This window comes from Salvelinus namaycush, unplaced genomic scaffold, assembly GCF_016432855.1.
Source record: "Salvelinus namaycush isolate Seneca unplaced genomic scaffold, SaNama_1.0 Scaffold629, whole genome shotgun sequence".
NCBI lineage: Eukaryota > Metazoa > Chordata > Actinopteri > Salmoniformes > Salmonidae > Salvelinus > Salvelinus namaycush.
The window spans coordinates 19783-35000 of record NW_024061341.1 but is presented as its reverse complement, the minus strand read 5'-3'; the positions used below and the strand labels follow the sequence as shown (position 1 = coordinate 35000).

Below are 15218 nucleotides of genomic sequence, written 5' to 3'. Positions count from 1 at the left end.
CTGTCTCTCTCTGTCTCTCTCTGTCTCTCTCTGTCTCTCTCTGTTTCTCTCTCTGTGTCTCTCTCTGTGTCTCTGTCTCTGTCTCTGTCTCTCTCTCTGTTTCTCTCTCTGTGTCTCTGTCTCTCTCTCTCTCTCTCCCTCTCTACATGAAAGGCCAATGAAGAAGGCAGACGTTGATACTGTTTTCAATAGGCTTGGTTGTCCTCCATGTGTGGTCCTGTCTGACTTTAGCTGATTGAAGCATGGGGTTGGTCAGGGCTTACTGACTCTATGGTGTTGGTCAGGGCTTACTGACTCCATGGGGTTGTTCAGGGCTTACTGACTCCATGGTGTTGGTCAGGGCTTACTGACTCCATGGTGTTGGTCAGGGCTTACTGACTCCATGGTGTTGGTCAGGGCTTACTGACTCCATGGTGTTGGTCAGGGCTTACTGACTCCATGGTGTTGGTCAGGGCTTACTGACTCTATGGTGTTGATCAGGGCTTACTGACTCCATGGGGTTGGTCAGGGCTTACTGACTCCATGGTGTTGGTCAGGGCTTACTGACTCTATGGTGTTGATCAGGGCTTACTGACTCCATGGTGTTGATCAGGGCTTACTGACTCTATGGTGTTGATCAGGGCTTACTGACTCCTTGGTGTTGATCAGGGCTTACTGACTCCATGGTGTTGATCAGGGCTTACTGACTCCTTGGTGTTGATCAGGGCTTACTGACTCCATGGGGTTAATCAGGGCTTACTGACTCCATGGTGTTGGTCAGGGCTTACTGACTCTATGGTGTTGGTCAGGGCTTACTGACTCCATGGTGTTGATCAGGGCTTACTGACTCCATGGTGTTGATCAGGGCTTACTGACTCCATGGTGTTGGTCAGGGCTTACTGACTCCTTGGTGTTGGTCAGGGCTTACTGACTCCATGGTGTTGATCAGGGCTTACTGACTCTATGGTGTTGGTCAGGGCTTACTGACTCCATGGTGTTGATCAGGGCTTACTGACTCCATGGTGTTGGTCAGGGCTTACTGACTCTATGGTGTTGGTCAGGGCTTACTGACTCCATGGTGTTGATCAGGGCTTACTGACTCCATGGGGTTAATCAGGGCTTACTGACTCCATGGTGTTGGTCAGGGCTTACTGACTCCATGGTGTTGGTCAGGGCTTACTGACTCCATGGTGTTGGTCAGGGCTTACTGACTCTATGGTGTTGGTCAGGGCTTACTGACTCCATGGTGTTGATCAGGGCTTACTGACTCTATGGTGTTGGTCAGGGCTTACTGACTCCATGGTGTTGATCAGGGCTTACTGACTCCATGGTGTTGATCAGGGCTTACTGACTCTATGGTGTTGGTCAGGGCTTACTGACTCCATGGTGTTGATCAGGGCTTACTGACTCTATGGTGTTGGTCAGGGCTTACTGACTCCATGGTGTTGGTCAGGGCTTACTGACTCCATGGTGAAGAATGCAGCTTTAATTATAGAGGATTCATACCAATGGCTTTTTAAAATTCTAATCTACTCTGCAAAGACTTCTGACAACTTGAGTGTGTTCAAGCTGTGTTTTAACACTGAAACACATAGTGTTTGTGTTGTAGGTGTGGACCATCGCTGTCATTCTCCTCAGTAAGAAGTTCAAGAGGCTCCCACACATGTTTTCCATGAACCTCTTCCTGGCACAGGTTATTACATATATCCTTCATATACAGTACCTTCTGAAAGGGTTATTACATATATCCTTCATATACAGTACCTTCTGATAAGGTTATTACATATATCCTTCATATACAGTACCTTCTGAAAGGGTTATTACATATATCCTTCATATACAGTACCTTCTGAAAGGGTTATTACATATATCCTTCATATACAGTACATTCTGAAAGGGTTATTACATATATCCTTCATATACAGTACCTTCTGAAAAGGTTATTACATATATCTTTCATATACAGTACCTTCTGAAAGGGTTATTACATATATCCTTCATATACAGTACCTTCTGAAAAGGTTATTACATATAACCTTCATATACAGTACCTTCTGATAAGGTTATTACATATATCCTTCATATACAGTACCTTCTGATAAGGTTATTACATATATCCTTCATATACAGTACCTTCTGAAAGGGTTATTACATATATCCTTCATATACAGTACCTTCTGAAAGGGTTATTACATATATCCTTCATATACAGTACCTTCTGAAAGGGTTATTACATATATCCTTCATATACAGTACATTCTGAAAGGGTTATTACATATATCCTTCATATACAGTACCTTCTGAAAAGGTTATTACATATATCTTTCATATACAGTACCTTCTGAAAGGGTTATTACATATATCCTTCATATACAGTACCTTCTGAAAGGGTTATTACATATATCCTTCATATACAGTACCTTCTGAAAAGGTTATTACATATATCCTTCATATACAGTACCTTCTGAAAGGGTTATTACATATATCCTTCATATACAGTACCTTCTGAAAGGGTTATTACATATATCCTTCATATACAGTACCTTCTGAAAGTATTCAGACCCCTTGACTTGTTCCACATTTTGTTACATTACAACCTTATTCTAAAATGGATGAAAAATGTTTTTGCCTCAAATCAATCTACACACAATACCCCATAATGACAAAGCAAAAACTGTTTTTAGAAAAAACTAAAACAGAAATGTCATATTTCCATAAGTATTCAGACTCTTTATTCAGTACTGTGTTGAAGCACCTTTGACAGCGATTACAGCCTTGAGTCTTCTGGGTATGATGCTACAAACGTGGCACACCTGTATTTAGGGAGATTCTCACATTCTTCTCTGCAGATCCTCTCAAGCTCTGTCAGGTTGGATGGGGAGCATCGCTGCACAGCTATTTTCAGGATTCTCCAGAGATGTTTGATCGGGTTCAAGTCCGGGCTCTGGCTGGGCCACTCAAGGACATTCAGAGACTTCATATACAGTACCACTCCTGCATTGTCTTGGCTGTGTGCTTAGGGTCGTTGTCCTGTTGGAAGGTGAACCTTAGCCCCAGTCTGAGGTCCTGAGTGCTCTGGAGCAGGTTTCCATCATGGATCTCATCAAGATCATGGATCTTGGCATTCAGGCCAAGGAGTTCAATCTGGTTTCATCAGACCATCAGAATCATCAGAATCTTGTTTCTCATGGTCTGAGAATCTTTAGGTGCCTTTTGGCAAACTCCAAGCGAGCTGTCATGTGCCTTTTACTGAGAAGTGGCTTTTGTCTGGCTGCTCTACCATAAAGGCCTGATTGGTGGAGTGTTGCAGAGATGGTTGTCCTTCTGGAAGGTTCTCCCACCTCCGCAGAGGAACTCTGGAGCTCTGTCATAGTGACCTTCGGGTTCTTGGTCACCTCCCTGACCAAGGCCCTTCTCCCCCGATTGATCAGTTTGGCCGAGTGGCCAGCTCTAGGAAGAGTCTTGGTGGTTCCAAACTATTTCCATTTAAGAATGATGGAGGCCACTGTGTTCTTGGGGACCTTCAATGCTGCAGACTTTTTTTGGTACCCTTCCCCAGATCTAGGTCTCGACACAATCCTGTCTCGGAGCTCTATTGACAATTCCTTCGACCTCACGGCTTGGTTTTTGCTCTGACATGCCCTGTCAACTGTGGGACCTTATATAGACAGGTGTGTGACTTTCCAAATCATGTCCAATCAATTGAATTTACCACAGGTGGACTTCAATCAAGTTGTAGAAACATCTCACGGATGATCAATGGAAACAGGATGCACCTGAGCTCAATTTCCAGTCTCATAGCAAAAGGTCTGAATACTTATGTAAATAAGATATTTCAGTTTTTTATTTGTAATAAATGTGAAAACATTTCTAAAAACCTGTTTTTCGCTTTGTCATTATGGGGTATTGTGTGTCGATTTATAAGGATTTAATTATTTTTTTTAATGCATTTTAGAATAAGTCTAACTTAACAAAATGTGGAAAAAGTCAAGGGGTCTGAATACTTTACGAAGGCACTGTACATAATGTTTACTATATTATATACAGTTGAAGTCGGAAGTTTACATACACTTAGGTTGAGTCATTAAAACTCGTTTTTCAACCACTCCACAAATTTCTTGTTAACAAACTATAGTTTTGGCAAGTCGGTTAGGACATCTACTTTGACACAAGTAATTTTTCCAACAATAGTTTACAGACAGATTATTATATAGTAATGTGTCTCTCCTTGTCCCTGTAGTTCCTAGTGTGTGTCAGTATGATCCTGTGGAACTTCGTAGTGAAGCAGGAGGACATCTTGGGACAGGTGTTGACATTCACACTGCTCTATGGGTCACTCTACAGCACATATGTCTGGACTGGTATGTACCGTGTGTCTGGACTGGTATGTACCGTGTGTGTCTGGACTGGTATGTACCGTGTGTCTGGGCTGGTATGTACCGTGAGTCTGGACTGGTATGTACCGTGTGTGTCTGGACTGGTATGTACCGTGAGTCTGGACTGGTATGTACCGTGTGTCTGGACTGGTATGTACCGTGTGAGTCTGGACTGGTATGTACCGTGTGTCTGGACTGGTATGTACCGTGTGTGTCTGGACTGGTATGTACCGTGTGAGTCTGGACTGGTATGTACCGTGTGAGTCTGGACTGGTATGTACCGTGTGAGTCTGGACTGGTATGTACCGTGTGAGTCTGGACTGGTATGTACCGTGTGAGTCTGGACTGGTATGTACCGTGAGTGTCTGGACGGGTATGTACCGTGTGAGTCTGGACGGGTATGTACCGTGTGTCTGGACTGGTATGTACCGTGTGTCTGGACTGGTATGTACCGTGTGTCTGGACGGGTATGTACCGTGTGAGTCTGGACTGGTATGTACCGTGTGTGTCTGGACTGGTATGTACAGTGTGTGTCTGGACTGGTATGTACCGTGTGAGTCTGGACTGGTATGTACAGTGTGTGTCTGGACTGGTATGTACAGTGTGTGTCTGGACTGGTATGTACCGTGTGAGTCTGGACTGGTATGTACAGTGTGTGTCTGGACTGGTATGTACCGTGTGTCTGGACTGGTATGTACAGTGTGTGTCTGGACTGGTATGTACCGTGTGTGTCTGGACTGGTATGTACAGTGTGTGTCTGGACTGGTATGTACAGTGTGTGTCTGGACTGGTATGTACCGTGTGAGTCTGGACTGGTATGTACAGTGTGTGTCTGGACTGGTATGTACAGTGTGTGTCTGGACTGGTATGTACCGTGTGTCTGGACTGGTATGTACCGTGTGTGTCTGGACTGGTATGTACAGTGTGTGTCTGGACTGGTATGTACCGTGTGTGTCTGGACTGGTATGTACCGCGTGTGTCTGGACTGGTATGTACCGTGTGTCTGGACTGGTATGTACCGCGTGTGTCTGGACTGGTATGTACAGTGTGTGTCTGGACTGGTATGTACAGTGTGTGTCTGGACTGGTATGTACAGTGTGTGTCTGGACTGGTATGTACAGTGTGTGTCTGGACTGGTATGTACAGTGTGTGTCTGGACTGGTATGTACCGTGTGAGTCTGGACTGGTATGTACCGCGTGTCTGGACTGGTATGTACCGTGTGTGTCTGGACTGGTATGTACCGTGTGTGTCTGGACGGGTATGTACCGTGAGTGTCTGGACGGGTATGCACCGTGAGTGTCTGGACGGGTATGCACCGTGAGTGTCTGTACTGGTATGTACCGTGAGTGTCTGGACTGGTATGTACCGTGAGTGTCTGGACGGGTATGTACCGTGAGTGTCTGGACGGGTATGTACCGTGTGTGTCTGGACTGGTATGCACCGTGAGTGTCTGGACGGGTATGCACCGTGAGTGTCTGGACGGGTATGCACCGTGAGTGTCTGGACGGGTATGCACCGTGAGTGTCTGGACGGGTATGTACCGTGAGTGTCTGGACGGGTATGTTGTACAGTATCTGTGGAATAACCCTGAGTTGGTTCTGTCTGGGTCTGACTATAGGTCTCATTCCTCTCTGTTTGGTTCTGACCAAGAAGGACAATTTGCTGAGGATTCCACCTGGGGTCTTCATGGTCTTTGGCTGGGGGTACGTCCTGTGTGTGTGTGTGTGTGTGTGTGTGTGTGTGTGTGTGTGTGTGTGTGTGTGTGTGTGTGTGTGTGTGTGTGTGTGTGTGTGTGTGTGTGTGTGTGTGTGTGTGTGTGTGTGTGTGTGTGTGTGAAACAGTGTGTTGTATGTTGGTGTTCCTCAAACTTAACCTTACAGTGTTGTTCTCTTCCACAGCATACCGTTCCTCATCCTTGGAGGCCTGCTCCTGGCAGGAGAGAGGATGCCTGATACTATAGACTCTGCATTCTTCTATGGCAGGGCTCAGGTGAGAGGATGCCTGATCCTATAGACTCTGCCTTCTTCTATGGCAGGGCTCAGGTGAGAGGATGCCTGATACTATAAACTCTGCCTTCTTCTATGGCAGGGCTCAGGTGAGAGGATGCCTGAATCCTATAGACTCTGCCTTCTATGGCAGGGCTCAGGTGAGAGGATGCCTGATCCTATAGACTCTGCCTTCTATGGCAGGGCTCAGGTGAGAGGATGCCTGATCCTATAGACTCTGCCTTCTTCTATGGCAGGGCTCAGGAGAGAGGATGCCTGATCCTATAGACTCTGCCTTCTTCTATGGCAGGGCTCAGGAGAGAGGATGCCTGATCCTATAGACTCTGCCTTCTTCTATGGCAGGGCTCAGGAGAGAGGATGCCTGATCCTATAGACTCTGCCTTCTTCTATGGCAGGGCTCAGGAGTGAGGCCACCTGTGGTTTTAGTTTACTGAAATACAGATCCACTGTATAGTTCTCCCTGAGTTGACTACACTTTACACATCACATAGATCTGGAGCCAGTCCTAAAGGTTTTACACATCACATAGATCTGGAGCCAGTCCTTAAGGTTTTACACTTTACACATCACATAGATCTGGAGCCAGTCCTAAAGGTTTTACACATCACATAGATCTGGAGCCAGTCCTTAAGGTTTTACACTTTACACATCACATAGATCTGGAGCCAGTGCTAAAGGTTTTACACTTTACACATCACATAGATCTGGAGCCAGTCCTAAAGGTTTTACACTTTACACATCACATAGATCTGGAGCCAGTCCTAAAGGTTTTACACTTTACACATCACATAGATCTGGAGCCAGTCCTAAAGGTTTTACCTCTCTCTCTCTCTCTCTCTCTCTCTCCCCTCTCTCAGATCATCAGTACTGCAGTAGTAGTCTCCTGCAGCATCTTGGTAGGTGGTTTCTCTCTGATGGGTCTCAGCCAGGGCACCAAGGAGAACCAGAACTACCAAGCCCTGGAGAGAGCCTCCAACACGGGTACTATAGAGGACCTGAGGCCCCCTGGACACCAGGAGGACCAGACCCCCCCACTGGAGCCCTCAGCAGCAGAGACCAGCAACAACAGTGGTAGCTACACACATTATTGTTGGTTCTAGTTCTGTAAACTTGGGTGCGTTGGTTTACTGGGGATTTTGTGTCGAACTTCGTATGTAAAACCTTAAATTGCCAACCTAAACATATTGTTAAAAACATGAGTAGTTTGATATAACTCAGAACTGTGTGTTGTTGTTGTGTGTCCCTCCCAGACTGTTGTAGCTGTACACAGCCCGTGCCCGACATGAGCAACGGCGCCACCAGGAACGACACTCCCACGTCTCTAACAGGTACAGGAACACAACGTGAATGACTACAGCTCTGGCTGGAGTTGTGTTCTAGGTTTATGGGCTGACACTTCGGGCCGTGCTGACCTGTTGAGTTGACTGTGTCCCTGTTGTTGTGTCCACTGTGATGCTGTTGCAAAACGTTTTGCTACGGTGTGCACTAATGAACACAACCCTGTTGACGTGTTGTGCTGTACCCTCCAGGCCAGTGTGGGGCGCTGTGTGAAACCCAGCAGCAGCAGTGTAGTCCACCGGTCCAGGATGACAGACAGCTGGTCAGACACGTCCTGTTGTGTCTACTCCTCATAGTTTCCCTGCTGGCTGTGAGTGTTATCTACTGCTCTGTTCTGTTCTGCTCTACTGCTCTATTCTGTTCTATTCTGTTCTACTGTTCCATTCTGTTCTGCTCTACTGCTCTATTCTGTTCTACTGTTCTATTCTGTTCTATTCTGTTCTACTGTTCTATTCTGTTCTACTGCTCTATTCTGTTCTATTCTGTTCTACTGTTCCATTCTGTTCTGCTCTACTGCTCTATTCTGTTCTACTGTTCTATTCTGTTCTATTCTGTTCTACTGTTCTATTCTGTTCTACTGCTCTATTCTGTTCTACTGCTCTATTCTGTTCTATTCTGTTCTACTGCTCTATTCTGTTCTATTCTGTTCTACTGTTCTATTCTGTTCTACTGCTCTATTCTATTATTTTATTGCTTGGCTGTGTCCCCTTTCTCTACCTACCCTTGTCCCTGAAGTGTGCACTAGTTCACTCCAATCTCGAACCTCTTCCCTGAATCGGCCCTTGTTAACTCTGAAGTGTGCACTTTTCATTCCCCCTCCCGCATGTCTTCCAGAACCTGTCCAGTTATCTATGGTGGTTGTTCAACCAGGACCCTGGTAGACTGTACCTGGAGCTGCAGTTCTTCTGTGCTGTGGCCAACTATGGACAGGTACGCTCTCCTGTCTATTAGATGATGAGTATACAAAGGGATTTTACTGTTGCTTACTTCACCTCTCATGTTTCTCAGGGCTTCATTTCGTTTGGTATCTTTGGCCTGGACAAGCATCTGATCATTCTGCCATTCAAGAAGAGGTGAGCTAGGAACTAGGTACTTACTTCAGAGAGCATAGTGCATCATTGACTGTTGTATTGTCCCAACATCATGCCACCTCCTGTATGTTGTATTGTCCCAACATCACGCCACCTCCTGTATGTTGTATTGTCCCAACATCACACTACCTCCTGTATGTTGTATTGTCTCAACATCACGCCACCTCCTGTATGTTGTATTGTCCCAACATCACACTACCTCCTGTATGTTGTATTGTCTCAACATCACGCCACCTCCTGTGTGTTGTATTGTCCCAACATCACACTACCTCCTGTATGTTGTATTGTCTCAACATCACGCCACCTCCTGTATGTTGTATTGTCTCAACATCACGCCACCTCCTGTGTGTTGTATTGTCCCAACATCACACTACCTCCTGTATGTTGTATTGTCTCAACATCACGCCACCTCCTGTATGTTGTATTGTCCCAACATCACACTACCTCCTGTATGTTGTATTGTCTCAACATCACGCCACCTCCTGTATGTTGTATTGTCCCAACATCACACTACCTCCTGTATGTTGTATTGTCCCAACATCACACTACCTCCTGTATGTTGTATTGTCTCAACATCACGCCACCTCCTGTATGTTGTATTGTCCCAACATCACACTACCTCCTGTATGTTGTATTGTCTCAACATCACGCCACCTCCTGTGTGTTGTATTGTCCCAACATCACACTACCTCCTGTATGTTGTATTGTCTCAACATCACGCCACCTCCTGTATGTTGTATTGTCTCAACATCACGCCACCTCCTGTGTGTTGTATTGTCCCAACATCACACTACCTCCTGTATGTTGTATTGTCTCAACATCACACTACCTCCTGTATGTTGTATTGTCCCAACATCACGCCACCTCCTGTATGTTGTATTGTCCCAACATCACGCCACCTCCTGTATGTTGTATTGTCCCAACATCACACTACCTCCTGTATGTTGTATTGTCTCAACATCACGCCACCTCCTGTATGTTGTATTGTCCCAACATCATGATACCTCCTGTATGTTGTATTGTCCCAACATCACGCCACCTCCTGTGTGTTGTATTGTCCCAACATCACACTACCTCCTGTGTGTTGTATTGTCCCAACATCACACTACCTCCTGTATGTTGTATTGTCCCAACATCACACTACCTCCTGTATGTTGTATTGTCCCAACATCACGCCACCTCCTGTATGTTGTATTGTCCCAACATCAGTAACACCTCCCGTATGTTGTATTGTCCCAACATCATGCCACCTCCTGTATGTTGTATTGTCCCAACATCACACTACCTCCTGTATGTTGTATTGTCCCAACATCATGCCACCTCCTGTATGTTGTATTGTCTCAACATCATGCCACCTCCTGTATGTTGTATTGTCCCAACATCACGCCACCTCCTGTATGTTGTATTGTCCCAACATCACACTACCTCCTGTATGTTGTATTGTCTCAACATCACGCCACCTCCTGTGTGTTGTATTGTCCCAACATCACACTACCTCCTGTATGTTGTATTGTCTCAACATCACGCCACCTCCTGTATGTTGTATTGTCCCAACATCATGCCACCTCCTGTATGTTGTATTGTCCCAACATCATGCCACCTCCTGTATGTTGTATTGTCCCAACATCACGCCACCTCCTGTATGTTGTATTGTCCCAACATCACGCCACCTCCTGTATGTTGTATTGTCCCAACATCAGTAATACCTCCTGTATGTTGTATTGTCCCAACATCAGTAACACCTCCTGTATGTTGTATTGTCCCAACATCACGCCACCTCCTGTATGTTGTATTGTCTCAACATCACGCCACCTCCTATATGGTGATTTTTCCAAAAATCACGCAACCTCCTGTATGTTGTATTGTCCCAACATCACGCCACCTCCTGTATGTTGTATTTTCCCAACATCAGTAACACCTCCTGTGTGTTGTATTGTCCCAACATCACGCCACCTCCTGTATGTTGTATTGTCCCAACATCACGCCACCTCTTGTATGTTGTATTGTCCCAACATCACGCCACCTCCTGTATGTTGTATTGTCCCAACATCACGCCACCTCCTCCTGTGGGTTGTATTGTCCCAACATCATGCCACCTCCTGTATGTTGTATTGTCCCAACATCATGCCACCTCCTGTATGTTGTATTGTCCCAACATCCGTAACACCTCCTGTATGTTGTATTGTCCCAACATCAGCACTTCCTCCTGTATGTTGTACATCAGTAACACCTCCTGTATGCTGTATTGTCCCAACATCAGCACTTCCTCCTGTATGTTGTACATCAGTAACACCTCCTGTATGCTGTATTGTCCCAACATCATGCCACCTCCTGTATGCTGTATTGTCCCAACATCAGTAACACCTCCTGTATGCTGTATTGTCCCAACATCATGCCACCTCCTGCATGCTGTATTGTCCCAACATCAGCACTTCCTCCTGTATGTTGTACATCAGTAACACCTCCTGTATGCTGTATTGTCCCAACATCAGTAACACCTCCGGTATGCTGTATTGTCCCAACATCAGTAACACCTCCTGTATGCTGTATTGTCCCAACATCAGCACTTCCTCCTGTATGCTGTATTGTCCCAACATCAGTAACACCTGTATGCTGTATTGTTCCAACATCAGTAACACCTCCTGTATGTTGTATTGTCCCAACATCAGCACTTCCTCCTGTATGTTGTACATCAGTAACACCTCCGGTATGCTGTATTGTCCCAACATCAGCACTTCCTCCTGTATGTTGTACATCAGTAACACCTCCTGATTGCTGTATTGTCCCAACATCAGTAATACCTCCTGTATGCTGTATTGTCCCAACATCAGTAACACCTCCTGTATGCTGTATTGTCCCAACATCAGTAACACCTCCTGTATGCTGTATTGTCCCAACATCAGTAACACCTCCTGTATGTTGTATTGTCCCAAAATCAGTAACACCTCCTGTATGTTGTATTGTCCCAACATCAGCACTTCCTCCTGTATGTTGTACATCAGTAACACCTCCTGATTGCTGTATTGTCCCAACATCAGTAACACCTCCTGTATGCTGTATTGTCCCAACATCAGTAACACCTCCTGTATGCTGTATTGTCCCAACATCAGTAACACCTCCTGTATGCTGTATTGTCCCAACATCAGTAACACCTCCTGTATGCTGTATTGTCCCAACATCAGTAACACCTCCTGTATGCTGTATTGTCCCAACGTCAGCACACGGCCTGATCGAAGTCAGACTTGCCTGAGCCAGGTAGTGTGGCTGTAGAAGATGTGGTTGTTCTGCCCTCTAAGGGGCCTGTGTGTGTCCTGTCCCCCAGGTTAGTGAGCCTGTGGCAGGGCAGGGAGAGTGGGGAGGAGCCCCCCTCTGTGGTTCCAGAGGAGATCAGGCTGACCTGCACTCAGTTTGTCCGCTATCATAAAGACCAGTGTGTTCAGGACATAGTGCCCATCAAAAGGTAGGCCACAACATAAACATCAATTATCATTTATTTCATTTATATATCATTTTTTGTAGCATGATTTCACACCCAGGACATGTCTGATTGGTGCAGAATCAAATCTCTAGAATTTATATTAAAACCGTTGACTTGGGTCTCTCGAGTGGCCCAGCGGTGTAAGACACTCCATCACAGTGCTAGCTGCGTCACTACAGATCCTGGTTCGATCCCAGGCTGTGTTGCAGCCGGCCGCGACCGGGAGACCCATGAGGCGGCACACAATTGGCCCAGCGTCGTCCAGGTTAGGGAAGGGTTTGGCCGGCAGGGATGTCCTTGTCCCATCGCGCTCTAGCGACTCCTGTGGCGGGCCGGGTGCAGTGCACGCTGACATCGGTCGCCAGTTGTACTGTGTTTCCTCTGACACGTTGGTGCGGCTGACTTCCGGGTTAAGCGAGCAGTGTGTCAAGATGCAGTGCGGCTTGGAGGGGTCGTGTTTCACCTCTTCAGAGTCCGTACGGGAGTTGCAGCGATGGGACAAGACTGTAACTACCAATTTGGATATCACAAAATTGGGAAGAAAAAGGGGGCAAAATTATAAAAAATAAATCAAATACAATAAAAAAGAAACAGTTGACTCTTAAATGCTACTGCGTGTGCAGATCTAGTATTCCATAACTAGCATGTTACCTACTAGTTCAACTCGTTCTCTCCTACATCTTCTCTATGCATGGCCTAGGATTTTACCCCAGCTAATATCCTGCATGTTTCTACCACTAATCCTGTCTTTAGAAATGCATTATTGCATTGTACACTCTGTGAACGGACTGAACTTACCACAGTCTTCTTCGCTGGTAATGCGTTCTGGTTTTGGAGTGGTACACCATCCTGGTAGCTACTTTTCACCTTTTGATTTCCCGTTTCTCTTACGGAACTCTCATCCTCACTACCACTCCTTTTCTCTCTGTTCTCCTTTCTCCTCTTCCGCCATATCTCCACCCTAGTGCTTCTGGGGAAAGCCTGAACAATGGGACAGTGGGTGAATCCTTCCTTTGATACGCAGGTGTGAGGGAGAGAGGGTTCAGGAGAGGGAGCGCTCCAGGGAGAGACCTGGTCAGGGGACTTATCCTCCATCCCAGGCCCAGACTCAGGCCACTTTCCTGGGCAGTGATCTGGTGGACTGGCTGGTGAGGGCGGGTCTGGCCCGGGACAGGGGGGAAGCCCAGCTCTATGGGGCTCAGCTCCAGCAAGGAGGGATACTGCAACACGTCACACACCAGTTTGACTTCAGGGACGACCCCCTGCTACACTACCGCTTCACTGAGAGGAGCTGGACGCCACCGATGGAGAGGAACAGCAGTATGCCTCCTGTGGCCATGTGATGTTCCCAGAGAAGGAGGGAGGAGTGGGGGGGGGGGGGGGGGGGATTACTATTCAGCAGTGTTGTTGTCAAGTCACTAAACCTTGACTCCTAAGTCCTAAACCTTGACTCCTAAGTCCTAAACCTTGACTCCTAAGTCCTAAACCTTGACTCCTAAGTCCTAAACCTTGACTCCTAAGTCCTAAACCTTGATTTTTAAGTCCTAAACCTTGACTCCTAAGTCCTAAACCTTGATTTTTAAGTCTTAAACCGTGACTCCTAAATCCTGTATTAGAATATTACAACACTGCTATTCAGTGAGATGAAACGTTCAGATGGAAATATAATGAGATAGAGCTGACACCATTTAGCATTCCCATTTCCACATATCAGACAATCATATCTGTTCCGTGTCATACATTTATATCTGAACATTTCTGTAACGTTTGCACCCTCCTGAATGGACCCAAGAAGAGAGAAAGATGGTGGGCTGCGTCCAGGCTCTGGTCAAGAGTAGGGCACTATGAAGGGAATAGGGTGCCATTTAAGTGGCCGGTGTGTGCATCCTGAGTCAGCTACTATCCCAGCTGAATCAATCCACAACCTCAACCAGCTCCAGGATCACAGAGAGACTTCTTTACATGACATAAAGAAATCTGCACTGGCTGAAATGTTGCCCTGAGACGATTCAACTATTTCATTATGTAACTGAACTGACGTGTTGTAAGACTACTGTAATACTGTTGTAATGTACTTGAAAGTCAGTGAAGGATTAGACGTTTTCCCACTATGTTCTGTTACCCAGTACTGTCAGCCCATCTGGCTCAACTAAGACAAAGCTTTAGCGGTGAGGTACAGCTTGTCTGTGACACATCATTTTGTTCAAAGCGAGAGGTGAGGCCTCCGACACCACTTGTAGATCATCGCTGAGTCAGTTTTTAAAGGCCATGCATTGACATAGTTTCCTGGGACACATGTCCTGCCTGGTCAAGTAGACAGCATGTCCTGCCTGGTCAAGTAGACAGCGTGTCCACATGTCCTGCCTGGTCAAGTAGACAGCGTGTTCTCATGTCCTGCCTGGTCAAGTAGACAGCGTGTTCTCATGTCCTGCCTGGTCAAGTAGACAGCGTGTTCTCATGTCCTGCCTGGTCAAGTAGACAGCGTGTTCTCATGTCCTGCCTGGTCAAGTAGACAGCGTGTCCACATGTCCTGCCTGGTCAAGTAGACAGCGTGTTCTCATGTCCTGCCTGGTCAAGTAGACAGCGTGTCCACATTCTGTGTGGAACACATGTCCTGCCTGGTCAAGTAGACAGCGTGTCCACATTCTGTATGGAACACATGTCCTGCCTGGTCAAGTAGACAGCGTGTCCACATTCTGTATGGAACACATGTCCTGCCTGGTCAAGTAGACAGCGTGTCCACATTCTGTATGGAACACATGTCCTGCCTGGTCAAGTAGACAGCGTGTCAACATTCTGTATGGAACACATGTCCTGCCTGGCCAAGTAGACAGCGTGTCCACATTCTGTATGGAACACATGTCCTGCCTGGTCAAGTAGACAGCGTATCCTGCCTGGTCAAGTAGACAGCATGTCCACATTCTGTATGGAACACATGTCCTGCCTGGT

General features: G+C 46.4%; 1 protein-coding gene across 1 annotated transcript in view; it reads left to right on the top strand.

The window, feature by feature from the left end:
* Positions 1-13625, top strand: part of LOC120042176 (integral membrane protein GPR155-like) — a 23650-nt gene extending 10025 nt beyond the window's left edge. The window contains exons 6-16 of the mRNA XM_038987045.1: positions 1589-1672; positions 4220-4340; positions 5975-6059; positions 6255-6345; positions 7220-7433; positions 7613-7690; positions 7892-8010; positions 8535-8630; positions 8709-8773; positions 12114-12251; positions 13294-13625. Coding sequence (XP_038842973.1) covers positions 1589-1672; positions 4220-4340; positions 5975-6059; positions 6255-6345; positions 7220-7433; positions 7613-7690; positions 7892-8010; positions 8535-8630; positions 8709-8773; positions 12114-12251; positions 13294-13612 — 1410 coding nt within the window. The 3' untranslated portion in view covers positions 13613-13625. The remainder of the gene's footprint in view (positions 1-1588; positions 1673-4219; positions 4341-5974; positions 6060-6254; positions 6346-7219; positions 7434-7612; positions 7691-7891; positions 8011-8534; positions 8631-8708; positions 8774-12113; positions 12252-13293) is intronic.
* The last annotated feature ends 1593 nt before the right edge of the window (positions 13626-15218 follow it).